Source organism: Jaculus jaculus, chromosome 5, assembly GCF_020740685.1.
Source record: "Jaculus jaculus isolate mJacJac1 chromosome 5, mJacJac1.mat.Y.cur, whole genome shotgun sequence".
In the NCBI taxonomy this organism is placed as follows: domain Eukaryota; kingdom Metazoa; phylum Chordata; class Mammalia; order Rodentia; family Dipodidae; genus Jaculus; species Jaculus jaculus.
The window spans coordinates 49,077,076-49,105,024 of record NC_059106.1 but is presented as its reverse complement, the minus strand read 5'-3'; the positions used below and the strand labels follow the sequence as shown (position 1 = coordinate 49,105,024).

General features: G+C 50.5%; 1 protein-coding gene across 1 annotated transcript in view; it reads right to left on the bottom strand.

Moving 5' to 3' along the window:
• Fhad1 (forkhead associated phosphopeptide binding domain 1) overlaps positions 1-27,949 on the bottom strand; it is a 136,725-nt gene that overhangs the window by 8,363 nt on the left and 100,413 nt on the right. Inside the window, exons 26-32 of the mRNA XM_045150005.1 lie at positions 22,536-22,671; positions 13,518-13,647; positions 12,857-12,981; positions 9,029-9,115; positions 8,411-8,631; positions 7,760-7,922; positions 22-105 (exon numbers count right to left, since the gene is read on the bottom strand). Coding sequence (XP_045005940.1) covers positions 22-105; positions 7,760-7,922; positions 8,411-8,631; positions 9,029-9,115; positions 12,857-12,981; positions 13,518-13,647; positions 22,536-22,671 — 946 coding nt within the window. The remainder of the gene's footprint in view (positions 1-21; positions 106-7,759; positions 7,923-8,410; positions 8,632-9,028; positions 9,116-12,856; positions 12,982-13,517; positions 13,648-22,535; positions 22,672-27,949) is intronic.

Genomic DNA, 27,949 nt, shown 5'->3' with positions numbered 1-27,949 from the left:
TGAGCACAGCACCTCTCCTACCTGCCTCTCGTTCTCTTTGAAGGTACAGTTGCAAGATGTCGACTCCTTGGCATTTCTCCGCTCTTTTGCCTCCTCTAATCGCTCCTGAGTGAAAATATCAGGGGAAGGAATGTTTGGTCCCTCCTCACTATTCCAATCCAGGGAATACCTCCAGGCTTCAGGGAGATGCTGGATTCACTTCCCCCCAATTCCAGAGGACGTGGGGTGTGAGGGGAGCCCCTCTTCTTTAGAACCTTTTATCCACTGACTGCATCATCCTATCTATCTGGCTCTTATTTTTTTATTATTGTGGGGGCCTGAGGGTGGCATCCTGAGCCCCAGTCCATTCCCATCCAATGTCTACCAATTTCCATTCCTCGATCAAAAACACACAGTAGTAGTTGGAGAGATGGCTTAGTAGTTAAGGCACTTGGCTGTGAAGCCTAAGGACTCATGTTTCATCTCTCTCCAGATCCCATGTAAGCCAGACACACGAAGGTGAGGTAAGTGCAAGGTCGCACATGCCCACTAGCTGGCACAAGCGACTGGAGCTCGATTACAGTGGTTGAGGCCCTAGCCAATTCTCTCTCTCTCTTCCTTGCTCTCGCTCTTTGTAAACAAACAAACAAACAAACACAGTAGGACTGAGGCAAACAGTAACTGGAAAAAACATTGAATTAAGCAGAACTGGAATGTTGATAAGAGTGACAGCATGTGTTGAATGGTCCTTTTTTTGTGTTTATTTTTACTTATTTGAGAGCAACAGACAGAGAGAGAAAGAGGCAGATAGAAAGAGAATGGGTGCACCAGGGCCTCCAGCCACTGCAAACAAACTCCAGACGCATGTGCCCCCTTGTGCATCTGGCTTACGTGGGTCCTGGGAAATCAAGCCTTGAACCGGGGTCCTTAGGCTTCACAGGCAAGCACTTAACTGCTAAGCCATCTCTCCAGCCCCAAATGGTCCTATTTGTTTAGGGTTTTATTGTATTTTTCCACTGTGCATAGTATGTGAGGTGTGGTATGAAGTATGATGTACGTGTGGTATAAACACTTGTGTGTACAAGTGGGTATATGCAGATGTGTGCGCCCATGCATATGCATAGGGAGGCCAGAGGAGAACACCTATGTCCCCCTCTAACGCTGTCCCACTGTTTCCCTGAGACAATCTCTCAATGAACCTGGAGCTGATGGCTTTGGTCAGAATGGCTAACCAGGGAGCCCCAGCGATTCTCCTGTCTCCGCTCTTACAGGAATAGGGTTACAGGTGTACTTGGCCATTCTCAGCTTCTTACTGGGTGCTGAGGATCGAACTCAGGCCCTCTTACACCCTCTCAGACCCTCATGCTTGCATGCCAAGAGCTCTTACCCACTGAGCCATGTCCTCAGCCCTTGCTCAGAACCTTACATTCATGTCCTTGTTTGATTGAAGGTAATGCAACTGGATTCTAAGGTAATGAAACTGATGAGGTTTTGGGGGCTCCAGCCCAATTAAAACCACCCCAAAAAGCTGTGGCCAAACCCCTAAGCTGGGATTTGACTGTCTGGAGCCTGAAAGGGAGCTGAGCTGCTCCCTTGGCCATAAGCAGCCACCGATTTCAACTGTTCTCACACTTTGAATTCTCATGCAGGGCGGGAAAGGGCTGGTGTGCTTCTCCAAGGGCAGCTCCCAAGTGTTTCAATGCTTTCTATTGAAAATTCCCATCTGAGCCATTCACACAAAGTAGCAGCCGTTTCTTGGCCCCAGCCCAGCTGTATTCAGCCACCAGAAAAGGCTTCACAAAGGAGCTGCCCGCTTTAGGAGGGGCTGGCGAAAGCCTCAGCGTTTGCTGGGCTGGTCAGCTGGGAGGCAGTTGCCTTTCTTTCTGTGTAGTAACTGAGTTTGCTGTGGGCCAGGCACGGCCTTCACTCTGCCACTCAGCCCTCCCCACTGGTCCACAAAGTACGTCCTGCTGTTGCGATTGTTGGTGGGAACCCGAGGACTGGAGATAAAATCACATTCCAGTCACTGAAGGGCACAAGTGTTCATGTGCCCCATGTGTTCTACTGTGTGCGTGTTCATGTGTGTGAACACAAGTGAGTGCATGCCATGGTGCATGTCAGAAGACAACTTTTGGGTGTATGTATGTTCACATGTGTGGGTGCAGGTGAGAGCATGCCACAGAATGTCAGAAGACAACTTTGGTGTGTGTGTGTTCATGTGTGTGAGTGAAGGTGAGTGCGTGCCACAATGCATGTCAGAAGACAACATAAAAAAATTTTTTTTAACTTTTTTTTTTTTTTTTTGGTTTTTTGAGGTAGGGTCTCACACTGGCTCAGGCTGACCTGGAATTCACTATGTAGTCTCAGGGTGGCCTCGAACTCACGGTGATCCTCCTACCTCTGCCTCCCAAGTGCTGGGATTAAAGGCGTGCGCCACCACGCCCGGCTAAACTTTTTATTTATTTGAGAGCAACAGAGAGAGAAAGAGGGAGAGAGAGAGAGAGGGTGAACGGGCGCGCCAGGGCCTCCAGCCACTGCAAACAAACTCCAGGTGTGTGCACCCCCTTGTGCATCTGGCTTATGTGGGTCCTGGGGAGTTGAACCTGGGTCCTTAGGCTTTGCAAGCAAGTGCCTTAACTGTGGAGTCATCTCTCCAGCCCCAGAAAACAACTTTCCGGGGGGTGTGTGTTCACGTGTGTGAATGCAGGTGAGTGTGCGCCATGGTGCATGTCAGAAAGTAACCTTGGGGTGTCAGCTTTCACTTGAGGCACAGTCCCCTGTTCTTCACTCTAACAGCTATGCTCGCTGCTCGACAAGCTCTGGGCTCATCTCCCATTTCCACCGCGCCTCTTGCTATTAGGCATGCTGGGATTACAGACACTTGCTATAGTGTCTGTTTTTTTCTGTGGGTTCTGCGGAGCCAAACCCAGGTACTCATGCTGTGTGGCAAGTGAGTTGTCCACTGAGCCATCTCCCCAGCCCTTGACTCTTAACTCTGAGGGACAAAGTTGCCTTATTGGGATGTACCAAGTAGACTGTACTAATCACAGCCTAGAACATTTTACTCATAGAGACAGCTATCATGTATCTCAGGGTCAGAGACCATGACCAGATAGCTTTCTGTAAGTGTTCATCGTGAGGTTTTCCCATGAGTTTTTTGTTTTGTTTTGTTTTTCGAGGTAGGGTCTTACTCTAGCCCAGGCTGACCTAGAATTCACTATGGAGTCTCAGGGTGGCCTCGAACTCACAACAATCCTCCTACCTCTGCCTCCCGAGTGCTAGGATTAAAGGTGTGCGCCACCACTCCCGGCTTTCCCATGATTTTTAATTAAAAAATTTTTTTTAGAGGCAGCATCTCACTCTAGCACAGGCTGACCTGGAACTCACTCTGTAGTTCCAGGCTGACCTCAAATTCACAGTTATCCTCTTACCTCTGTCTCCCAAGTGCCGGAATTCAAGGCGTGTGCCACCATACTCAGCTTTTCCCAGCGTTTTATCAAGTCTCATTGCACAGTCAAAAGTATTAACATGGGGCTGGGTGTGGTGGCAAATGCCTTGAATCCCAGCACTCGGGAGGCAGAGGTAGGATGATTGCCAAGACTTAGAGGCCATCCTGAGACTACATAGTGAATTACAGGTCAGTCTGAGCTAGAGTGAGACCCTACCTCAGAAAAAAAAAAAAGTATTAACATGGAGTGAATTAAAGAGAAATATTGTATGTTTTCTTTCATTGTGGTTCCTAGATTTTGAATGGATACATAAGATCATGTATACATATATGACCTTAGAGTAAAACTGTATAGAGACTCAAAGGGGGCTAATGGGATGGAGGAGAAAGGGAGGATGGGCGATACTGGGAGGAAGGTGCTCAGCCTACAGCATGTACTTGTATGAAAATGTCTTTATATATCTGGGCATGGTGGCACACACCATTGATCCCAGCAATCAGGAGGCAGAAGCAGAAGGATTGCTGTGAGTTCTAGGCCAGCATGGAACCACAGCATGAGTTCCAGGTCAGTCTAGGCTACAACAACAAGAAAATTTCCTTATGTAACCCAAGACCATGAACATTAAAAACAAAAGAAAAATTGTATTAGTATGGGGTTATGACTTTTCATTCTAGACAATTCTATATGGTGAAAGATGCTTAAATATTAAAACTACATTGAACAACAACAACAAAAAAATCCCTCCCTGCCAAAAAAACCCAACCAGAGCTGGGTGTGGTGGCACATGCCTTTAATCCCAGCACTTGGGAGGCAGAGGTAGGAGGATTGCTATGAGTTCGGGGCCACCCTGAGACGATATAGCTAATTCCAGGTCAGCCTGGGCCAGAGTGAGACCCTACCTAGAAAAACCAAAACAAAACAAACCAAAACAAAAAACAAACAACAACAAAAACTACAATGGTGTGAATGGGTGTGACTAATGTGTATGGGTGTGACATTGGTGTGAATGGGTGTGACTGGTGTGTATGGGTGTTACATTGGTATGTATGGGTGTGACATTGGTGTGAATGGGTGTGACATTGGTGTGAATGGGTGTGACATTGATGTGTATGGGTGTGTCTGAAAGGAAGGGTGTATCTGAAGCTCCGGGTGAGAAATTTTAATCCCTGAGGTCTCAGTGAGTCCATCTTTATAAACTGGTCATAAAATATTATACAAATCTTAAAAATATATATATATACATTTATTTGAGAGAGAGAAAGAGGCAGAGAGAGGGAGAGAGAGCATGGGTGCACCAGGGCCTCCAGCCACTGCAAACCAACTCCAGAGGCATGCTCCCCCTTGTGCATCTGGCTTACGTGGGTCATGGAGAATTGAACCAGGATCCCTTGGCTTTTCAGTCAAATGCCTTAACTGCTAAGCCATCTCTCCAGCCCATACCACTCTTTTAAAGAGTTAAGCCTCTTTGAGAAAATACTAAATGTAACATTTTTTCACCTGTGGCAAGGTCTTACTTTAGGCCAGGTTGATCTAGACTTCTCTCAGTAGACCAGGCTAGCTTTGAATTCATAGCAATCCTTCTATTTCAGCCTCCCAGGGGCTGGGCCTAAAGGCATGTTGCCATCATGCTTGGCAAGCTTCTATTTTTCAGAAGAACTCCTGGGAAGGAGTTGATACCACCACAGACGTGCGCAGGTTCCCTTCAGAACCCAGCGCAACTTTAGGATTCCACCCCCCTTGACAAACAGGAGTTTCTGACAACATGTTTAGCAACAGGCCTGAGATGCAGACCCGAGCCCTGGAAGGACCCCGAGAGTCATGGTGGGTGGTGGGGGAGGGCGAAATGGGAGCATGCAAGGGTGCAGGGGATGGGAAGCACAGGTATTGGACAGGGGCTGCTGGGTAGCCAGGTGCTGTGACCCTCTCTGTCGGCCTTAGTTTCTCTTCTCTGAGCAGGCTGCCCTAGGTATTCCCCTTGCACACGCGTGTGCAGTGTGGAGCAGGTGCAGTCAGCTGGTAGGCTTGCACGAACGAGATCATCAGTGCTATGTGATCCGCTGCCCTACGCTGGGAAGCCAGTGAACGCACAACACCCCAGCTCTAGCTCCTTTGGGACCCCTGGTGCAGGTTGAACTTGGCCACTTCAGATCTCCCACGCAGAAGGACTTCTGGTGCCAACAGGCTGCTGGATGGCTCTGCACTGTATAGGAATGAGGCGGCCCATGAATAATGCATGAGGCTCTGATTATGTAAATCCTCAGGTTTTCTTACATTTTCAGCCAGCACGCCACAATGGGCTTTTGGGGGACTCTTTGCCATCCTAGTCTGTAGTTGGGTGTCTCTGCTTGGGGACCTGGACTTCCAAGCCCCAGGGGGCACCTCCAGAAGGCCCAGGCTCCCTTGTGGACACATCAAAGGGCATGTTCTACCTCTGAACTGCCTTGGCTCCTCTGGCCTGGCTCAGTGCAGCAGGACCCTGTCTATCCTTTGCTGGAGGCAGCCTATGGCACATGCATGCAGCTTGTGATGTTTAATTCAGGACCACAAGTATGAGCTGCCGTGTCTGGGGCCTCTCTGAGCAGGAAGGCTGCTTTCACTGCTGGGGTGGGGGTGGGCTTCTGAGGAGAGCCCACCTGAGCTGTGCTTCCTGGATGGAGAGCAGCTTCCTTCTCTGGGGACCTGGCTGTCCCAGAGCTCAGGAAACAATACACACAATCATGTCCATGCAAGTGCACATGAATATACACCCCTATAGTCATTTATATGTGAACACTCACACATGTACGCACGCAGTCACACATATACAAACATTCATACATGCAGGCATATACACTAAACACTCATGTTCACATGCAAGTGCACATGTGCGCACACACACACACACACACACACACACAGCTCCAAAGTCAAAATACCTAGCAAATATAAAGGGAATCTGCCCAGTGTCTGACACAGGAATCAGGGCTGGAGAGAATTGGGATCAAAGCCCAGTCCTATTTGCTAGTTACTGTGTGAATCTGGGCAAATCTCTTAACCCTCCAAAGCTCCATTTCTTTATCTGTAAAACAGGACCACACCTGGTCCTGGCCTGGTCATGAAGAGATGGATGGTGGTGGCGGTTCATTTCCTCCCTGGCCGGATCCCAGCTCGAGGTCTGCGCCCGACTCTGAAATGTCAGTGTTTCAGCAGTTGGCCAGAGCCGTGCTGCAGAGCAGAGGCAGATGGATGCAGGCTCAGCTTGCAGAGGACACCAGGACACCCCTCCACCAAACCAGGCCGTGGGCACAGGGATAACAGAGCTCCTGAAGCTGGTCGGATGCTGGTTACTGGTGCCATGATATGGGGGAACTCAGCTGGGCAAACAAGGCAACTGGCAAGATGGAGGAGGTCAGCATGCAGCTGGTCTGGGCTGAGCACTTCAGACAAGATATGCCACCTCTTCCCCTCTGAAACGATTTGCCTCTCAGTTCAGACAGTGAGAACTTGGATAGCAGGGGCACACGTGTTGAATTTAATTCCTGTGGCAGCTCTGATAGGCAGAATCTTATGGCCCCACTTACTGGCAAGGAAAGTGAGGCAGAGAGAGAGAGAGAGGGAGAGTGAGAGAGCGAGCGAGCGAGTGAGAGCCTTGTATAAGGCCATACAGTTAATGAAGGGCGGGATTTCACCCAGCAGTGACCAACTTTTGTACTATGCCACTGTGATATCCAATGTCATGCCAGGAAACAAACCTCTCAACTTCTAAACTTTCCTGTGTGGCTCCTTCAGCCTGGAATGCCCACACCCTCAGTGGGCAAACTGCAGCTCTTCTTTGCAACTTGGCTGCTGTCATGGCATGGGGCCCCCTCCCTTCCTGAGTGCTCCCTGAATCACACATTCCCAGCACCTTCTGGTGCAGTTGAGTCCACTACACCCAGCTCTTCTCGTCTGCTCTGTACCAGAGGATGCACCAGAGGATGTTCTGTAAGGATCTCTCTCCACCTGCCCATTCATAGATCCAGTGTTCATCTACCCTCATGGACGCACTTACCATCCACCTATCTGTTGATTCATTCACTCAGTAGTTATTGAATATTTGTCATGTTCTGGTTGGATCCTTCTAAGACTAACTGTGTTATTTTTCTTTCCTTTTTCTTATTTTTTATTTTTATTTTATTTTATTTTTAGGGTCTCATTGTAGCCCAGGCTGACCTGGAATTCAGTATGTAGTGTCAGGGTGGTCTTGAACTCATGGAGATCCTCCTACCTCTGCCATCCAAGTGCTGGGATTAAAGGTGTGTGCCACCATGCCGGGCCTCACCGTGCTATTGCTCAGGGGCCAAGGTGCTCACCTTCTGTCTGAACACCCTGTTGAGCCTCTTCTCCTGGTGCAGCTGGTGCTCCGTGCGCTCCAGGGCCTCCTTCAGCAGCGCCTTTTCCTCGGCCTCTTTGTAGATGTCGTCCTCCAGCTTCGCGACCTGGGACTGGTACATCTGGACGGACACTTTGCTCTGCCTGGGTGCATGGAAAGACAGTCTTTTTGGCCTTCACGCCCGCTCACCATCCAGGTCCCACCAAGGGTCTCTCTAGATCTTTCCATATGGGGCTGGGGCTGACATAGGAGGCTGTGACAAGATTTGGGGAGCAGAGGGGCAGAAAATGCAGCTCACCAGCTTGGTGGGTGCAGCGTTGGGTGGTCGGGGTGTGCTACCAGCCCCTCCCAACGTTCTAGGGTGCAGGCGAGGGCCTGACACTCCTGGGGAAGTGATCGAACTCTCAAAGGTACACATGTGCTGAAGGTTCCGAACGCATGCAGCTGGCACATGGAGAGCGGACAGGACGGAGAAGCAAGGTGCTCGAGTTGCTGCTTTCTTAAGGACAGACTTGCCCCACTGGACCTCTTCCCTGCCCAGTGTTTTAGTTGTTCAGTATCCTGGCCTCTGACCTGCCCCAGCCCGGAGGTCTGCTGATGTCCATGCTTAGCCAGGGGACATGGGTGCTACCTGAGCTGATCTAGGTCACGCTCATATTCTTTCAGGAGCTCTTCCTTCCTCTGCAGCCGGGTCTTAAGTTGGGAGATCTTATCGAACACCAGGTCAAGGTCCCTTTGACGGAGGTGGTTGACTTTCTCCCTCTCTTTGGGGGACAAGTGCTTCATGGACACATGGCCTGACATGTCCTTGATGTTCATCAGGCTCCCAAGCGTTCTGCTCATGTCCATGTACTACAAGGAGAGTGGTCGCCGGTAAGGGGCAGTGCCTGAGGCCACACTGCTGCTGTCAGGTCACCGTCTGATTCTAGTTCATTCTTGCAGCCACAGGGGACAAACAAGTGTGTTGGGAGTGCAGTTGGGCCTTTTGTTCTCCCTCCCTGCCCCCACATCAGATCTTTTGCAGAACTGGCGAGAGACGCCAGCAGACACAACACTTATTCTAACTACCAGACTTGCAAGGAATGTGGCTGCGTGGTTTCTGACCCACGCCGGGGAGTAGGCTGGGTCTTGTAGAGTTATTGGAACAGTTTGATGGGCCTGGGAGGTTAATACTTAGTCAATGATCCTGTGGTTAACTGTGAAGCCCGGGGTCGTAAGCGGGAGGGGCACCGCTGCCGTGTGTACACACCAGCTTTTCGCTGAGCTCTAAGGCATCGGCCGTGTCCATTTTCCCTGACTTCTCCGTGGACTCTGAGTTGAAAAGGCCATTCTGAGGCTGGAATAAAAAAGAAATCAAGACTCTCTCTTGGTATTTTGTTGTCAATGTCTACTAGCAGAAGCTACAGTCCTGGGTGAAGACAGAAGCTGTGGTTGTTTAAATGTGAACATACTTCCTCCCCTCCCCCCCAGCCTCAGGTAGTTTTGATTAAGGTTAAGCTTCCTGCTTAAGGCTCCAGCAGGCAGCTGGAGGAGGTGTCACTGGGGGTGGATCCCAGGGCCCAGCCCTAAGGTGTGTTTGAGGGCAAATCTTCATTCCAGCCCGGAGGTGTGTGGAGAGCAGTGTGTGCCCTTGAGGTGCTGACTGGTGCCTTCTCTCTGCTTGGATCTATGAAAGGGAGCCAGTTTCTTCAGTCATTGGTGGTAGAACTTCCCCTGGAATCTGTAAACTTAAAATACACCCCTCCTCTCATAAACTGTCTGGTTGGAAGTTCATCCCAGTAACGTGGAACAGAAGAAGGGTGACTCAAGAGGCTTTTAATTTTGGTTCCTGAAGATCTAGCCTGAGTCATTTGTCATCTGCTCCTGTTGCAACTGTGTTCCCATCCTTCAGAGAGTGACTCGGGAAATTATACATGGTCTGGCTCCTTCTCTGATCCCTGCCTGTCTTCCCTCTCAAACGTTGTCTCTCAGTGGAGGAGATCTTGCCCCCATCCCCTGGGATGGTGAGCAATGTCCGGACACATCTGAGAAGGAAGAGTACAGATGGCACCCAATAGGTGGAGGACAGAGATGCCACTGAACACCCGAGCACACAGGACAGCCCCTTCTGCCCACACTGGGCAGAACCCATCTAGTCTCAACTATTAGTTATTCCAAGGCTGAGAAGTCCTGGTCTCTCTGACAAGCTCCAGATAGATGGGGCCATGTTGTCTGTGCAGATCATCTCTTGTGCCTAGCATGGCATTGGGCACACGGTGGCACAGGATAGCATGTTGAGAGAATGAAAGTGTGTATGTAGCAAGACGAATGCCATTTCCACGCGTCAGGTACGAGGTGTTTTGTGCGTGCTGTCGAGTGTTCTCCGGGTGGGTGAGGCTCCCTCAGACCGTTTCCTGAGATGATGCAAGGTGGGGTTTCTACCTAAGACTCTCATCAGCCAGCTGGCCCATGGAAACGTGGGCCAGTCACTGGGCCAGGCAGAAGGTGTAGAGAACCATGGGTGGCTGTAGGAAGTCTCCTCAGAACCCAACTGGATTTTAAGCCCTCAGCAGGAACCTCATGGACATGCTGGTTCTCAGTGTCTGTGGGTACTGCTCTGTGACCCCTTGAGATGAGAAATGCCAGTGACACACCCTGTCACAGAAACATAAACACCTGGACGTGACTGTGATAGGTGAGAGTGGACACAGCTATCTATCAAGATGAGAAGGAAAGAGGGTCTTTGAAGATGACAGGCTGCTGCAAAATAACCTAGGCGTCAGCCTGGGTTGAGGCCTCTGCACCCCTCTCCAGGATCCCCTCTTTCATGCTCCTCTTCAGACTAGCAGAGTACAAGGGGCAGACTGCCAGAGACAGAATGCGGGCTCTGTTCTTCTTTACCACTGTGACCTTGGACCTTGGGTGAGGCAGCACCTGGTCTTCTGAAGCCTTAATTTTTCTGATCTGTAAAATGGGGATAATGAAAAGGAATGGGGCCCAGAGGGTGAGCTGAGGTTGGGCCGGTGAGGGCTCCGCTCAATGCCCGGTACTCCATAAGCATCCATCTACACCAGACGCTCCTCCTCTTGCTCCTTCTCTTATAATTTCAAGTGCTGACTTGTTTGCATTAGTATGTGTGTATGTCCGTTTGCATGTGTGTGCATCCGTGTGGGGTCCAGAGGTTGACTTCGGGTGTCTTCCTCTGTCACCGTGCACTTTATTTACTGAGGTGGGACCTCTCCTTTGAACCCATAGCTCACTGACTTGGCTAGTCTATCTAGCCAGCTTGTCCTGGATCTGCCTCTTCAGCATCCATGTGGGTTGCCGGGGATCTGAGCTCAGGTCCTCACCCCTGCATGGCTAAACCATCTCCCCAGTCCCTGGATGGAGGATTTTAAAAAGAGAGTAAGGAGGTTTCCTGCTGTCTGGTGTCAGCAATGGGTTCATCTCCAAGGGGAAGGTCAGTTTGGAAAGAAGGATCAGGCCATGGGGTCTAACTGACCTCCCACTTGGAGAGTAACCCTTCACACCCAACTTTGGAGAATGAGGGTGTGAGTTCATTACAGACCCTGGCTCATTTCCAAAGACCTTTCTCCTGGATTCTGGTAAATGTCCAGAAAAATCAGTGGACAGAATGTTGGCTCTGATAGAATGTCTTTGTTGTTCATTCTAGAAGCTTCACTCTGCTTTAGGTCCAGCTGTGGTCCTGTGACTGATGCTGACCTGAGCTGTCCATTTTCATGTGTCCATCAAACACCCAGTCAAGCGTCCATTTAGGTTACAGGTCACCTCAACTTCACAATAAATCACTTCTGTAAATCCTGGCAGATTAAGATATGTCCTTTAGGAAGGTCTCAACTTTTCTTGAATAGAATCATTTAGCAATAACACCAGCAGTCTGAGCCAGGTACTGGGCTAAGTGCTTTCACAGAATTTATCATTTCAGATCGTTTTTTTGCATATGTATTTTTATACAAGCACTAGAGATTGAACTCAGTTCCTAATGCATATGAGGTACATAATTTATGGACTGTACTATCTTTCCAGGTGTTTTTTGTTTGTTTTTTTCTTTTTTCTTTTTTTTTTAAATTTATTTATTTGAGAGAGACAGACACAGAGAGAAAGACAGATAGAGGGAGAGAGAGAGAATGGGCGCGCCAGGGCTTCCAGCCTCTGCAGACGAACTCCAGATGCGTGCACCCCCTTGTGCATCTGGCTAACGTGGGACCTGGGGAACCAAGCCTCGAACCGGGGTCCTTAGGCTTCACAGGCAAGTGCTTAACCACTAAGCCATCTTTCCAGCCCTGTTTGTTTTTTTCTAGGTAGGGTTTTACTCTAGCCCAGGCTGACCTGGAAGTCACTATATAGTCTCAAGGTGGCCTTGAACTCATGGTGATGCTCCTACCTCTGCCTCCCAAGTGCTGGGATTAAAGACGTGTGCCACCACGCCCCGCTCTGGGTGCGTTATTTGAGACAGGGTCGTATGTAGCCCAGGCTTGACTTGACCTTGCTATACAGCCAAAGATGACCTTCAACTCCTGCTTCTCCTGCCTCCACCTCCCAACTGTTGTGTAGCATGCCTGGATGGCTCTCCTTTCAGTTTTTGCCATGATTTTATAGCTAGAAATGGAGCCCCGGAAGGGTCAGGGACAGGGTCAGGCTGGGGTTCGGCACCGATCCTCTGGCTGTAGAACTTGTAATCTCTTGATCAGCTACATTCCATGTGGCTGGATATTTGGTTTACAGTGAGTGGCAAACTCACAGCATAATGTTATCAATTTGCCTGTTGGACATTTTCTGCAAGATATCATACCTCATAGGAAGAGGGGGACTTTTATACTTCGATGGCCCATCTGGGCCAGTGCTAAAGCAATGACATGTTGTCCTGCACACAGGTTGGATAGAAGGCCAGCCACCTTTCTGTGCCAATACCCAATAACTTATTGATCAGCGAGGACAAGACATCTGCCCCTTAGGGAGAACCCAGCTCTGAACCACTGGTGTGTGGCCCTGTCAGGGCAAACAGCTTGGATGGTATCTGCCCTGCTGCCCACCCACTTCACATGCCAGTCACTGCAGACAAACAATCTTTGGTTACCAATTGGATCTCTAATCCCGAGAGAGTCGACAAGTCGGGCTTTGCGTCCAATATTTTCTGGACGTTTTTTTCCATTCTGAGGGCCTTTAATTCTAGCAGTGATTCACTCACGTGGTCCTTACGATCTATAAAAGAAATAATTTACACTCAGGGAGAAGTTATTTCGTGGGATCCCCCTAGTTGTGACTTACAGTTCACTTACCGGGGACCTATTTTAATCCTCGAGAACTCCCTGGCAGATGAGGAAATGGAGGCTTAGGGAGATTAGATGATTTGTCCAAGGCCACACAGGAGGCTGAGGCCTTGACAGTGTACTTCACCTAAGGCCTTCCAGCCACGGAGACAAGGGTGGGACTTGAACCTGGGCACCAGTGTCCAGCGCCCTGCCCAGGCATCGGCCCCCAGCACTGATTGAAACAGTTCCCATGGGGCCCCAGTGAAATAAGAAGGAGGACAATAGTGAATGTTTTATGATGTCCTATTTATTTAACATCAGGGCCTGCGCTTGACTCTGAGGCTGGGGCTGGTCAATCTTTCTATGTGTTTATAATGTCCTTCTGATTATGAGATGATGGGGGTGGTGGTCCTGACAAATCAGTAGTCCCCAAAGTGCACCGTGGGCTCTGGTGTGCCCAGCTGGACTAGAGAAGAGAGAACTTACTGGAAGAGCTGGTCTTCTCCAGTTCTTTGATTCTGATGCGGAGTTCTGACAAGGCCTTTCTCTGTCGCTGGATGACTTCCTCGTGTCGGCATCCTTTGCACTTGGCCCCCAAGTCGCTGAAGGCCTGCTCCTGGGGGCAGAGTGGCAGAGACAGCAGCTGGATAAAGATCTGGGTACTTCCCTTACATTGCCAGAAGTGTGACTGATTCCTGCTCAGCAGAACTTTGTCATTGCCCTTAAAATTTTTATTTTTTTTAATTTAAAAATTTTGTTTATTTTTATTTGTTTATTTGAGAGTGACAGACAGAGGGAGAAAGAGGTAGAGAGAGAATGGGAGTGCCAGGGCCTCCAGCCACTGCGAACGAACTTCAGATGCGTGGCCCCCTTGTGCATCTGGCTAACATGGGTCCTTAGGCTTCACAGGCAAGTGCTTAACCACTAAGCCATCTCTCCAGCCCCTAAAATTTTTATTTTTATTTCTTTATTTGAGAGAGAGAAAGAAGCAGATAGAGAGACGAGAGAGAAAGGGTGTTCCGGGACCTCCAGCTGTAGCAAACAAACTCCAGATGCATGTCTCACCTTGTGTATCTAGCTTATGTGGGTACCGGGGAATCAAACCTCGGTGCTTAGGCTTTGCAGGCAAGCACCTTAACTGCTAAGCCATCTCTCCAGCCCATCATTGCCCCTTGCATATCTCTGTTTTTATCCGTAGATGAATGCTGCTCCCAGCCTTGGACCACAGAAGTTTCTTTTTGTAGTGGGCCGAGGAGATTAATGGAGTGGTACTAGCTGGTGAAAGTGCTGAGAAAAAGTGATTAAATGACAACTCTACACCCCCGCCAAGGATCAGGGTACTTAGCTGAAGAGGGGGCAGAAAGAAGGTGAGGACCAGAGGATGGAGAGGAATGCTGCGGATCTCTGTCTTCTAAATACAACACGGCCGTTATACTTGTGGACTCACAGCAGCCGGGTTATACTTGTGGACTCACAGCAGCCGGGGTTTCCTGTGCAAGACTGAGCCCCCACCACTCACTCGTGGATGGGGAGTGGCTCACGAGACCCCACTCCTCCCAGAGGATCTGTCAGCAGACAGTGGTTGTCGGGAGAGGGAGAGTCATGCTTTTTTTTAAAATTTGTAATTTCTTTAATTTTATTTTTTTATTGATAACTTCTATAATTATTGACAATAAACCATGTGGAGAGTCATGCTTTTCAGCGGCAAGTTGCTGGTACCCCAGTAAATAACCTTCTGTTCACACAAGCAACACTAACTGAACTAAGTGGGTCACACAGCCAGGCACACACGTACACGCATGCACACACGTACATGCGCACACATGCCAGGACATGAAAGTAGACAGGTCATTAGTTGGAAAGAAGGGGTTTAATGAGAGTGGGGGGAAGGTAAGAGAGGGTATTGAGGATGAATATGATCATAATACATTATAACATGGATGAAGTCATCAAGAATAAATTTTAAATGAAAAAGAAATGAATTTAAAAAAGAAACTGTCATTTAGTGCTTCTGGAAAATATATATGCAGCAGAGAAGGGATTTAAATATTTCATCACAAATAGCAAATCTCATTTAGGAGGATTTCCAGCTTCCCGTCCCACTTAGTATCACTAGAAATAAAAGATCCCCTGCATTTCTTTTCCACATCTTTGTTTTTTGAGGTAGGGTCTTACTCTAGCTTAGGCTGACCTGGAATTCACTATGTAGTCTCAGGGTGGCCTTGAACTTATAGCGATCCTCCTACCTCTGACTCCTGAGTGCTGGGATTAAAGGTGTGCGCCACCACGTCCGGCTTCACACCTTTTTTCCTTTCTTCTAATCATCTTCTATGCCCAGGTCTCTCTGTTTGTTAGCATTCTGATTTTGTTCTGAATAGTCACACTGAGTTCTACTTCTTGAGAGACATTTCAATTTACCTTTTTCTTTCCTTTTTTAAAAAAATTATTTCATTTTTGAGAGAGAGAGAGAGGCAGGCAGAACAAGAGAGACAGAATGGGCATGTCAGGGTCTCTCAGCTGCTATGAACGAACTCCAGACCCATGTGCCCCCTTGTGTGTATGTGGGAGACTGCAAGCTGTGTCATTGTGCATCTGGCTACATAGGACCTGGAGGTTTGAATATGTGTTCTTAGGCTTTGTAGGCAAGCGCCTTAACTGTTAAGCCATTTCTCCAGCCCTTGTTTTTCTTTTTCAAAACATTTATTTATGAGGGCTGGAGAGATGGCTTAGCGGTTGAGCACTTGCCTGTGAAGTCTAAGGATCCCGGTTTGAGACTCGATTCCCCAGGACCCACGTTAGCCAGATGCACAAGGGGATGCACACGTCTGGAGTTTGTTTGCAGTGGCTGGAGGCCCTGGTGTGCCCATTCTTTCTCTCTATCTGCTTCTCTCTCTCTCTCTCTCTGTTGCTCTCAAATAAATAAAAATAAACAAAAAAATTGAAAAAAACATTTATTTATGAGACAGAGAGAGAAAAGAAGAAGGAGGAGGAGGAGGAGAATAGAGGGAGAGAATGGGTGCCAGGGCCTTTAGCCACTGCAAAGTCCAGATGCATGTGCCACCTTGTGCATCTAACTTTATGTGGGTACTGGGGAATCAAACCTGGGTCCTTTGGTTTTGCTGGCAAGTGCTTTAACTGCTGAGCCATCTCTCCAACCATTTTTCTTTTCTTTTGGTTTTTTGAGGTAGCCCAGGCTCTAGCCCAGGCTAACCTGGAATTCACTATGTAGTCTCAGGGTGGCCTTGAACTCCCGGCAATCCTCCTACCTCTGCCTCCAGAGTGCTGGGATTAAAGGTGTGTGTCACCACGCCTGGATTTCCATCTTTCTTTCCTTTTTTTTTGAGGGGCTGGAACCCAGGGTTTATACATATGCACAGTAGGTATTGCTCTACCACCAAGGCACAACTCTGAGGGTCATTTTAATTTTTGTCATACAAGGTCACATGGATCCCAAACTGTCCTCAAACTCACTATGTAGCAAGAATGACTGAACTACTGATCCTCTTGCCTCTACCTCCAGAGGGCTGAGATTATAGACGTGAGCCACCACTTCCGATTTATATGTTGCTGGGGACTGAACGCAGGGCTTTGCTCGCGCATGTTAAGCCAGCACTTGGCCCACTGAGCTGCATGTCCAGCACCAGAGGGGCGGTTTAGATAGCACCACATTAGGCTTTGATTTAAGCTTTTGATTTAATAAGGATGGTTTTCTAACCTCTACTGGTGGCGGATGGGGATGAGGTTCATGGGCGGGAACTTGACTGGCCCGCAGAGACCTCTGATACTCCAGGGACTTTTGAGTAGTATGTCCCACAGAACTTTTCTGTGATGATGGAAATTTCCATACTGACATGATCCAGTATTCCAACGGCTGGTCACATGTGGACCCTATGAGAGCCTGGGGTACAGACAAGGAAGGTCTTCCTTCTCTTCATGTGTGTGTGGTGTGTGCACATGTGTAAGCATTTTGGTATGTATATGGGTACACATGCATGTGCGCCTTCCTCAATCACTTTCTCAACTTTTTTTTTTTTGGTTTTCTGACGTAGTCTACCTCTAGCCCAGGCTGACCTGGAATTCACTATATAGTCTCAGGGTGCCTTGAACTCATGATGATCCTCCTACCTCTGCCTTTTGATTGCTGGGATTAAAGGTGTGTGCCACCATGCCTAGGCTCCACATCATTATTATTATTTTTTTCGGTTTTCTGAGGTAGGGTCTCACATTACCTCAGGCTGGCCTGGAATTCACTATGTAGTCTCAGGGTGGCCTTGAATTCTCTGCGATTTTCCTACCTCTACCTCCTGAGTGCTGGGATTAAAGCATGCACCAACACATCCGGCCTCCATGTTATTTTTGAGCTTTGAACCCAGAGCTCTGATTCAGCCAGAGTAGCTAGGCAGAAAGTTCCCCAACTCTTGGGATCCTTCTGTCTCTGCCTCCCCAGTGCTGGGATCATAGGTGTGTACCTTAGGTGAGTGCTGGAGATTTGAACCCAGGACCTCATGTTCTTATGGCAAGCACTTTACTGAATGAGCCATCTCTCCAGCCCCCAAGCTTTCCTCCTTCAAAGGCCCTGTTCTCTTTTAAGATCTAGAAGAATTTAAGATTCTTTCTTCTGAAAAATTCCCATATGCACACTCATTTATGTATAACTTTTAGAGGCTCAAGGATCCCCTGAAGCCCAGCCTTGGATTCCAAGTAATCCATCAGTTATCTAGAGTAAGTGATTCATTCAAACAGTCATGCCACACCTCTGAGTGGCAAGCCTTCCTCTAGAGCCTGGGGATCCGGCAGTGACTAAAGCTGGCAGAATCCTTGTTGGCCTGGACTTTGTATCCTCATATGAGAGGGCAATGAAGGAGATAAGGAGAGAAGAGATACGGTGGGCAGTGATCAATATTAAGCGGATAACTAAGTGGTGACATGAATGGGGTGTCAGGAGCTGTTTTCAGTTGTCAACTGAGTTGCTAGGGAAGGCCTCAGCCAAGCTGGCAAGAAAGGAAAGAGACCAACAATCTGGTTCTTTCATAACTATTTTTAAAATAGCAATTTTGATTCACTTTAGATTATAGATATAGATAAAGGCAATAAATAGAGCATGAAGTGAACCAAAATTATTAAAAAATGTATGGCTAGATATCTCCGTCTGTCTTTCTATTTCTGTATACAAGTATGTACGCATGTGTCTCAATCACGAGTTACTTTCTGGCTGTCCATCTCCATGCCACAGACATTACTCTAGGCACCAGGGAGAGACAGGGGACCAGGTGGATGGACCCTGATACTCCTCAGGAGCTGATGGCCCTGGACCAGACAGATGACAAACAGTCAGGCAGTGAACGGTCTCAGAGAGTGAGCAACACTCCCAGCCAACAACAGAGGAGGAAGAAAGAATTTGTTGGTTCTCTTCCCATGACTCTAGTGCTTCCGCCAGGCCTGTGTGACAGGTCTAAGGTACGGCGTTAGCCACATGGGCTGCTTGAGCTCAAGGCCCACAGCCTTCTTTCCAGGACCTCTAACAGCACCGTGGAGGCCTTCACGGGTCTGTCCGCTCCCACCACTGTCCCGGCCACTCGCTCCTTCACTTCCTTCCGGCTGTGCCCTTCATCTCCTTTTCCAGACGCCTCTCTGACCACAGATCTGAAAGACACCTCCCCAACATGGTGCTCTCTGTCCCCAGTCCTCAGAACCCACGCCCCCATAACCCTTGGACATCTCGTTCAATATTAACTTGTTTCTTTCTCTCTCCTCACTCCCTGCACACAGGCTTGGTGAGGACAAAGCTCATCTCCTCTAGAGACTGTGACCCTCTCAGGGCCGAGTGCAGTGTTGAAGAAACATGAAGCGTAGATGGAGAAAGGCCAGGAGCTGGTACTGTGAGAAGCCCCCCCAGCTCTGGTAGTGACCAGTGGTAGAGTCCTCGCTTGTCCTTAGGTCCTGGCTCTAGCCCTAGGGCCTGCCCCATGGTGGGCCCACATTACACTTTGGTTCTGCAGAGGCCTTGTGCCTCGTTCATTTCTTGGAGAGTGTGTCTTAGGAGCTATCTGAGACGTTCTCTACTTCTGGATGGCAGGGGGCAGGAGGGGAGATGGGCCAGTGGGTGAAGTGCTTCCTGTGCAAGCATGGAGACCTAAGTTTGATCCCCAGAACCCACATAAAAGCTGGGCCTGGTAGTGTGTGCCTGTAATCCCAGTGCTCAGGAGGCAGACACAGGGAATAGTTGGGGATTGCTGGTTAACCAGTCTAGCCAAACTATGAGCTCTACATTCAGTGAAAGACCTTGTTTCAAAAAATAAGGTGGCAAGCCAGGTGTGGTGGTGCACGCCTTTAATCCCAACACTTGTGATGCAGAGGTAGGAGGATCGATTACCGTGAGTTCGAGGCCACCCTGAGACTACATAGTGAATTCCAGGTCAGCCTGGGCTAGAGTGACACCTTTCCTTGAAAAAAAAATAAGGTGGCGAGTGATTGAAGACAACACTCAATGTCAACCACTGGCTTTTACATGCACATACACACAGACACACACACGCACGTATGCATGCATACTTGTACACACGCATACGCACGTGTGCCCATAAGTACACATGCATACACTGGCAAAGAAAGAAAGAGGAGGAGGAAGAGGGGGTAGAGGAGGAGGAGGGGACAGGAGAGGCAGACACAGCAGTGAGGCACGACTCCTGTCTGTCCCAGCCTTTCCTAGGCCCGGACAGAAAGCAGAGAACCATGTGACCCTTCCTCACGAACCTCTGGGAACTAACTTACTTAGAGAGGACAGAAATTCTTTCTCACACAACTCTTGAGTCCTCTGACCCTCTCTGGCTCTGAGAACAGGAAGTAGCCTGGGCAAGAACCACTGTTCCAAGAAGGGACACGTTTTGCCTTTTATCTTGCAGCTGCCCTCTTCCCGCCCCCTCAGCAAATGCCGCCTTGTGACAAAAATTAAAAGTCACAGGCATCCAGCTCAACAATCTTCTGCAGCAAACACACACCAAGTCTGGGTCAGTTTGGTGCTTACAGGGACCCTGTGTGAATTCCCTTTGTTTCTGGGATGAGGGCCTGGCATACAGCAGGTGTTCAATAGCTGCTGAAGGGATCAGGTGGGTCAGGTCCCGCCCTGAGGTCTGGAGATTCCAGCAGGAGTGACTCATCCTTCCTGCCCAGCAGAGCTTCCAGCAGCCTGAGGCCCAGGCAGCCTTCCCAGCCCTGGTTGCCCTGAGTAATAGGAGCCACTTCTATTAAAGCGCTCTGGGCAGTGCTCAGTGCCAGGGTCGGCTGGCTGGACCTCGAGGAGGGAGCCCTTTCTTCCGGGCTGCCATGGCCCTGGCTCTCCGCTGTCTGGCAGGGGCAATGTCTTCGCTGACACATTTGGCCCTGTCTCCAGAGAGCATCCAGAGCCTCTCACCAGAAGCCCTGCTCTTTGGTTTCCCAAAGTGAAGTGGAAAGGATGTCCTGGACTCTAGGAAGCCAGTGTGCTCCCATAATTAGCTTCCAAGGGAGAACAAGCAATGTCATAGCGCCAGGGGCAGGGACAGAGTGTGAGGGCCAACTTCAAGGATTTTCTGATGTAGCCTGTTGTCATTCCGACACAGCCCCTGCTGGATAGGCAGCTGGGACTTCCGGGCAGGCGTACAGGGAGACATTATGCAGCAATCATCACATGGCATTACATTAACTGCATGGGTCTCTGGGAAGGCCATTTGGTCCTGTGCAACTTAGGAAGACTTTGGACCCAGCACTTTCACAGGCAAAATTATTTATTTATTTATAAGCAGAGAGAGATAGAGAGAAGACAGACACACAGAAAGAATGGGCATGCCAGGGCTTCTAGCCACTGCAAACGAACTCCAGACGCACGTGCCTCTTGTGCATCTGGCTTACGTGGGTCCTAAGGAATTGAACCTGTGTCCTTTGGCTTCACAGGCAAATGCCTTAATTGCTAAGCCATCTCTCCAGCCCCCAAATTATCTTCTTTTAGAGAGAGATAGAGAGAATTGGCATGCCAGGGCCTCAGCCACTGAAGTTGAACTCCAGACGCCTGCACCACCTAGTGAGCATGTGTGACCTTGTGCTTACCTCACCTTTGTGTGTCTGGCTAACATGGGATCTGGAGAGTTGAACATGGGTCCTTAGGATTTGTAGGCAAGCGTCTTAACTGCTAAGCCATCTCTCCAGCCCAAAGTGATTTTTTTGGTGTGTGCGTGTGTATGTGTAATGTGGTGTGTATGTGCATGTGTGTGCAGATGTGCATACCCCTTGTGCACTTGCTTGTTTCCTTGAGAGGGAGTCTCTCACTGGTGCCGAAGCTTGCTGTTTTCATGGGTCCCTGCTGTTCCCTAATCTCTGCTATCCAGAGGGCTGGGGAGTGTGCACGTGGACACACCCAGCTTTTTATGTGGGTGCTGGGGAATCAGACTCAGATGGTCTCAAGCCCTCTTAGGCCCTCATGCTTGCATGGGAAGTGCTCGTAACCATGGAGCCATCTCTCCATTTCCCAAGGTAAGTTCTACATAAGGGCCAGTATGTTCACTACAGCATCATGTGAAAGGAAGAACCACCTAACAATCCACCAACCAGGGACTGGCTGGATAGAAGGCGAGCCTTGGAATCCTATGCGGCTACTTAAAAGAATGACATAGACCTTCAGATACTTAGTTGAAAAGATGCCACTGGCTAGTGCTGTGTCAGAGCTGGGGAGATGACGGCCTGCGTTTCAGTACCCTAGCACCCACGTGATACCAGATGCACAAAGTGGTGCGTGCATCTGGAGTTTGCTTGCAGTGGCAAGAGGCCCTGGGACATCCATTCTCCCTCCCTCTTCTCTCGCTCTCCTTGTAAATACATCAATGTAGCTGCACCTTTAAAAGAGATAGTAGTAGCTGAGCGTGGTGGTGCACACCTTTAATCACAGAGCTTGGGAGGCAGAGGTGGATGATCTCCATGAGTTCTAGGCCAGCCCTAGATGACATAGTGGATTCCAGGTCAGCCTGAGCTAGACTGAGACCCTACCTCAGAAAAAAAAAGATAGTGCTATGTGTAACACACTGCCAAATGCATATATGGGTTGACATCAGTAGCAAAAGTGACCTACTAGATAAATATATGTATGTGTATCAGTAAAATCTATTTCCCAGCCACCCTAAGAGGTGGGAACTGTTCTTGTTCTCAGAGGAAACTGGTGTACCGTGTCACAGGCTTTCTAGGTGGAGAAGCTGGGATTAGAACCTGGCTCTATCCAAGCCTGATCTCCAACCATTACCCATATGAAGCCCTAGTGGCCTCCATGGAGGGAGAACTAGTGACACACCCACTTCTCACTGTTGGCCCTGCAGACTGTGATGGGTGGGGCAGGATTCTGTTTTGCTTGGTATGTTGTACAAAGGCAAGCAATGCTCTTGGAATTTAGAATGGCACTGTTTCCAGAAGGAAGGAAACTCCCTGGCCCTGGGGGTCTGCCTGCAGACGGGCATCTCCGGAGTCCAGGACACAGCTGCTCACCTCTTGGCTGCTGGAGAAAGCATCTGGATGGACTGGCTCAATCTGCACCGAGCTGTCGCACTTCTGGGTTGTATCCCCGGGCTTATGCTGCTTCTCCAAGCTCAGCTGGGCTTCTCTGTGTTTCTCGGAGGGAGCCCTAGGACACGGAGGGGTGTCACAGAGCTGGCAGCCACCTCTGCATCCCTCTTCAGGCCAGAAAGCATGGCTTTGCTTCCACAGGTAATAATCCTTTAAATCTCAAGTCTTGTGCCGCAAGAGTTCTAGAGAATTTGATTTCATGGTACTTCAGGGCAGCGAGGGGACAGAGGGCAGCATCTGTCCTTCCTTGCCTGTAACTCTGGGTCTGTGACCAGCTGCTGTGGTGTTGAGAGGGATGTTGACTGAGTTTCTGTCACAGACTTAGTCTTTTTATATCTGCTAACTTCCATTCTTTTTTTTAAAAATGCATTGAAATTTTTTTTTGTTTACTTACTAATTTGAGAGTGGCAGAGAGAGAGAGAGAGAAAGAGAGAGAGAGAGGGAGAGAGGGAGAGAATGGACGCATCAGGACCTCCAGTCATTGCAAATGAACTCCATATGCATGCACTACCTTGTGCATCTGGCTTATGTGGGTCCTGGGGAACTCAGCCTTGAACTGCAGTCCTTAGGCTTCACAGGCAAGTGCTTAGCACTAAGCCATCTCTCCAGCCCCCTAACTCCCATTCTTGCCACTCTACATGCCCCATTTCATAGACCAGTGACACAGCAAGCCCAGTGTGCTGATACGTGCCTAACATCCTAACACTCTGGAGACAAGGCAGAAGGGCTGCAGGTTCCGGGCCAGCCTGGGTAACATAAAGAGATTCCATCTCAAAAAACAAAAAACAGGGCTGGGGAGATGGTTCAGTGGTTAAAGGCGCTTGTTTGTGCAACCTGCTCTCTGAGGTTAGACTCCCCAGCACCCACATAAAGCTGGAAGTAAAGTGGTGCAGGTGTCTCTGATCCCAGTGAACCCATGGGAACCGATGGGGAGTGTAACCAAGAGAACTAGAAGCTCGTTGGCCAGATTCATTCTCAGTGGCATCAGACCTTCTCTTACAGAAAGTGGAACAGACACTTTGAGGCTGTCTGCTGATCTCCACAGTGGCATATGCATGCCCCCCCCCACATGTCCACACAAAACAGATATATAAACAACAAAACAAAACAAAAAGAGTGCAAAAGAACCACATCCTGGCCACCGCTACCACAACAGCAAAGGAGACACAGGGTGATTTATTCGATCATAGTCATGGAACTTATAAGTGGTTGTGTCTGGCTATGAACGTAGGCAGCCTATGTGACTGCTTTGACTATGAGCCACAAGGCTCCCAAGCTCCAGGAGATATACAAAACGTCAACTGCACTTAAGACATTTTTGGGGGAGAAAGTGGGGAATCACTCATTTTAAGATGTGGGTCAACTATTCCATTACACTGCCCACCAGGGATTAGTTTCCAGGGGATCAGGGGTGAACTGAAGGATGACAGGAATCAAGAAGAACATTGAGGGGCTGGAGAGAAGGCTTAGCAGTTGAGGCTTGTCTGCAAAGCTGAAAGACCCAGGCTCGATTTCCCAGTACCCACATAAAGCCACATGCACAAAATGGTACATGAGTCTGGAGTTCGTTTGCAGTGGCTAGAGGCGCTGGTGTGCCTGTTCTGTCTCCCTCTCTCTAATAAACAAACAAATAAATGTAAAAAAAATTAAAAAGAAAAAAAAAGATGTGGGTCAGCTCTGGACAAAAACACAGACTCATTTTAGGAAGAATCCATGGGACAATGGCAGTACTCTCTATTTCTTTTCAGCTGACATCTCCAGCTTATTCATGTGTCCAATACACATCAAGTTCCCTTGTGTGCCAGACGCTATGTGAGTTCTGGAAGTCAGCGGTGGGCAAGGTCTCTATAGACCTGTCCTTAGGCTGAGGCAGGCACCAGAACAGACAAGAATAGATTTGCTGGCTGGAGAGATGGCTTAGCAGTTAAGCACTTGCCTATAAAGCCTAAGGACCCCGGTTCAAGGCTCAATTCCCTGGGACCCATGTAAGCCAGATGCACAAGGTGGCGCATGCGTCTGGAGTTCGTTTGTAGAGGCTGGAAGCCCTGATGTGCCCATTCTCTCTCTCTCTCTCTCTCTCTGCCTCTTTTTCTCTCTGTCTGTTGCTCTCAAACAAATAAATAAAAAAGAATAGATTTGCTGTGTGGGAAGGGGTAGGCAGAGTGTGGGGACTGAGGGATTCAGATATAGCAGAGCACTTTTTTTTGGCTTTTCAAGGTAGGGACTCCCTCTAGCCCAGGCTGATTTGGAATTCACTATGTAGTCAAGGGTGGCCTTGAACCCATGGCGATCCTCCTACTTCTCCTCCTGAGTGCTGGGATTAAAGATGTGCACCAACATGCCTGGCAGCAGGAGCCCTTTGGCTTGAGTGTGAGGGTGAGGGAGGTAGGCTTCCTGGAGGAAGTGGCATTTAGGCTCATCTCAATCATCCGGGATAGTGGCCAGGGACACTTGAGCACCACTGAACTAAGTGACCTCTGTTTCTTTTCTTTTTTCTTTCTTTCTCTTTTTTCCCTTCCTTTCTTCCTTCCTTCCTTTCTTCTTTCTTTCCTTTTACATGTATATGTGTGTGGCATGCAAGCATTTGTGCCACAGAGCCATCTCCCCAGCTCCTGAAGAAAATCTGTCTTAATTAATAAGGCTGTGAGACAATGACACACGTATATTCATCCCTCAACTCAACCATTATTCATTGGCTCCCCTCGGTGCTGGGTGCAGGGGAGCCCCTCCCCACACCTGAGCCCTCCCCACACCTGAGCCCACCCCACACCTGAGCCCTCCCCACACCTGAGCCCTCCCCACACCTGAGCCCTCCCCACACCTGAGCCTTCCTCACACCTGAACCCTACCCACACCTGAGCCCTCCCCACACCTGAGCCCATCCCACAACTGAGCCCTCCTCACACCTGAGCCCTCCTCATACCTGAGTCCTGCTCACACCTGAGCCCTCCCCACACCTGAGCCCACCTCACACCTGAGCCCTCCCCACACCTGAGCCCTCCCCACACCTGAGCCCTCCTCACACCTGAGCCCTCCTCACACCTGAGCCTTCCCCACACCTGAGCCCTCCCCACACCTGAGCCCTCCCCACACCTGAGCCCTCCCCACAACTGAACCCTTCCCACACCTGAGCCCTCCCCACACCTGAGCCCTCCCCACACCTGAGCCCTCCTCACACCTGAACCCTCCCCACACCTGAGCCCTCCCCACACCTGAGCCCTCCTCACACCTGAGCCCTCCACACACCTGAGCCTTCCCCACACCTGAGCCCTCCCCACACCAGAGCCCTCCCCACACCTGAGCCCTCCCCACACATGAGCCCTCCCCACACCTGAACCCTTCCCACACCTGAGCCCTCCCCACGCCTGAGCCTTCCTCACACCTGAGCCCTCCCCACACCTGAGCCCTCCCCACACCTGAGCCTTCCTCATACCTGAGCCTTCCCCACACCTGAGCCCTCCTCACACCTGAACCCTTCCCACACCTGAGACCTCCTCACACCTGAACCCTTCCCACACCTGAGCCCTCCTCACACCTGAGCCCTCCGCACACCTGAACCTTTCCCACACCTGAGCCCTCCTCACACCTGAGCCTTCCTCACACCTGAACCCTATCCACACCTGAGCCCTCCTCACACCGGAGCCCTCCTCACACCTGAGCCCTCCCCACACCTGAGCCCTCCCCACACCTGAGCCTTCCTCATACCTGAGCCCTCCCCACGCCTGAGCCTTCCTCACACCTGAACCCTTCCCACACCTGAGCCCTCCTCACACCTGAGCCTTCCTCACACCTGAACCCTTCCCACACCTGAGCCCTCCCCACACCTGAGCCTTCCTCATACCTGAGCCTTCCCCACACCTGAGCCCTCCTCACACCTGAACCCTTCCCACACCTGAGCCCTCCTCACACCTGAGCCTTCCTCACACCTGAACCCTTCCCACACCTGAGCCCTCCTCACACCTGAACCCTTCCCACACCTGAGCCCTCCTCACACCTGAGCCCTCCTCACACCTGAGCCCTCCTCACACCTGAGCCTTCCTCACACCTGAGCCTTCCTCATACCTGAGCCCACACCTGAGCCCTCCCCACACCTGAGCCCTCCTCACACCTGAGCCCTCCTCACACCTGAGCCCTCCCCACACCTGAGCCCTCCTCACACCTGAGCCCTCCCCACACCTGAGCCCTCTCCACACCTGAGCCCTCCCCACACCTGAGCCCTCCTCACACCTGAGCCCTCCCCACACCTGAGCCCTCCTCACACCTGAGCCCTCCTCACACCTGAGCCCTCCCCACACCTGAGCCCTCCCCACACCTGAGCCCTCCTCACACCTGAGCCCTCCTCACACCTGAGCCCTCCCCACACCTGAGCCCTCCCCACACCTGAGCCCTCCCCACACCTGAGCCCTCCTCACACCTGAACCCTCCTCACACCTGAACCCTTCCCACACCTGAGCCCTCATCACACCTGAGCCCTCCCCACACCTGAACCCTTCCCACACCTGAGCCCTCCTCACACCTGAGCCCTCCTCACACCTGAGCCCTTCTCACACCTGAACCCTTCCTCACACCTGAGCCCTCCTCACACCTGAGCCCTCCCCACACCTGAGCCCTCCCCACACCTGAGCCCTCCCCACACCTGAGCCCTCCCCACACCTGAGCCCTCCTCACACCTGAGCCCTCCTCACACCTGAGCCCTCCCCACACCTGAGCCCTCCCCACACCTGAGCCCTCCTCACACCTGAGCCCTCCTCACACCTGAGCCCTCCCCACACCTGAGCCCTCCCCACACCTGAGCCCTCCTCACACCTGAACCCTCCCCACACCTGAGCCCTCCCCACACCTGAGCCCTCCCCACACCTGAGCCCTCCTCACACCTGAGCCCTCCACACACCTGAGCCTTCCCCACACCTGAGCCCTCCCCACACCAGAGCCCTCCCCACACCTGAGCCCTCCCCACACCTGAGCCCTCCCCACACCTGAACCCTTCCCACACCTGAGCCCTCCCCACGCCTGAGCATTCCTCACACCTGAACCCTTCCCACACCTGAGCCCTCCCCACACCTGAGCCTTCCTCATACCTGAGCCTTCCCCACACCTGAGCCCTCCTCACACCTGCACCCTTCCCACACCTGAGACCTCCTCACACCTGAACCCTTCCCACACCTGAGCCCTCCTCACACCTGAGCCCTCCGCACACCTGAACCTTTCCCACACCTGAGCCCTCCTCACACCTGAGCCTTCCTCACACCTGAACCCTATCCACACCTGAGCCCTCCTCACACCGGAGCCCTCCTCACACCTGAGCCCTCCCCACACCTGAGCCCTCCCCACACCTG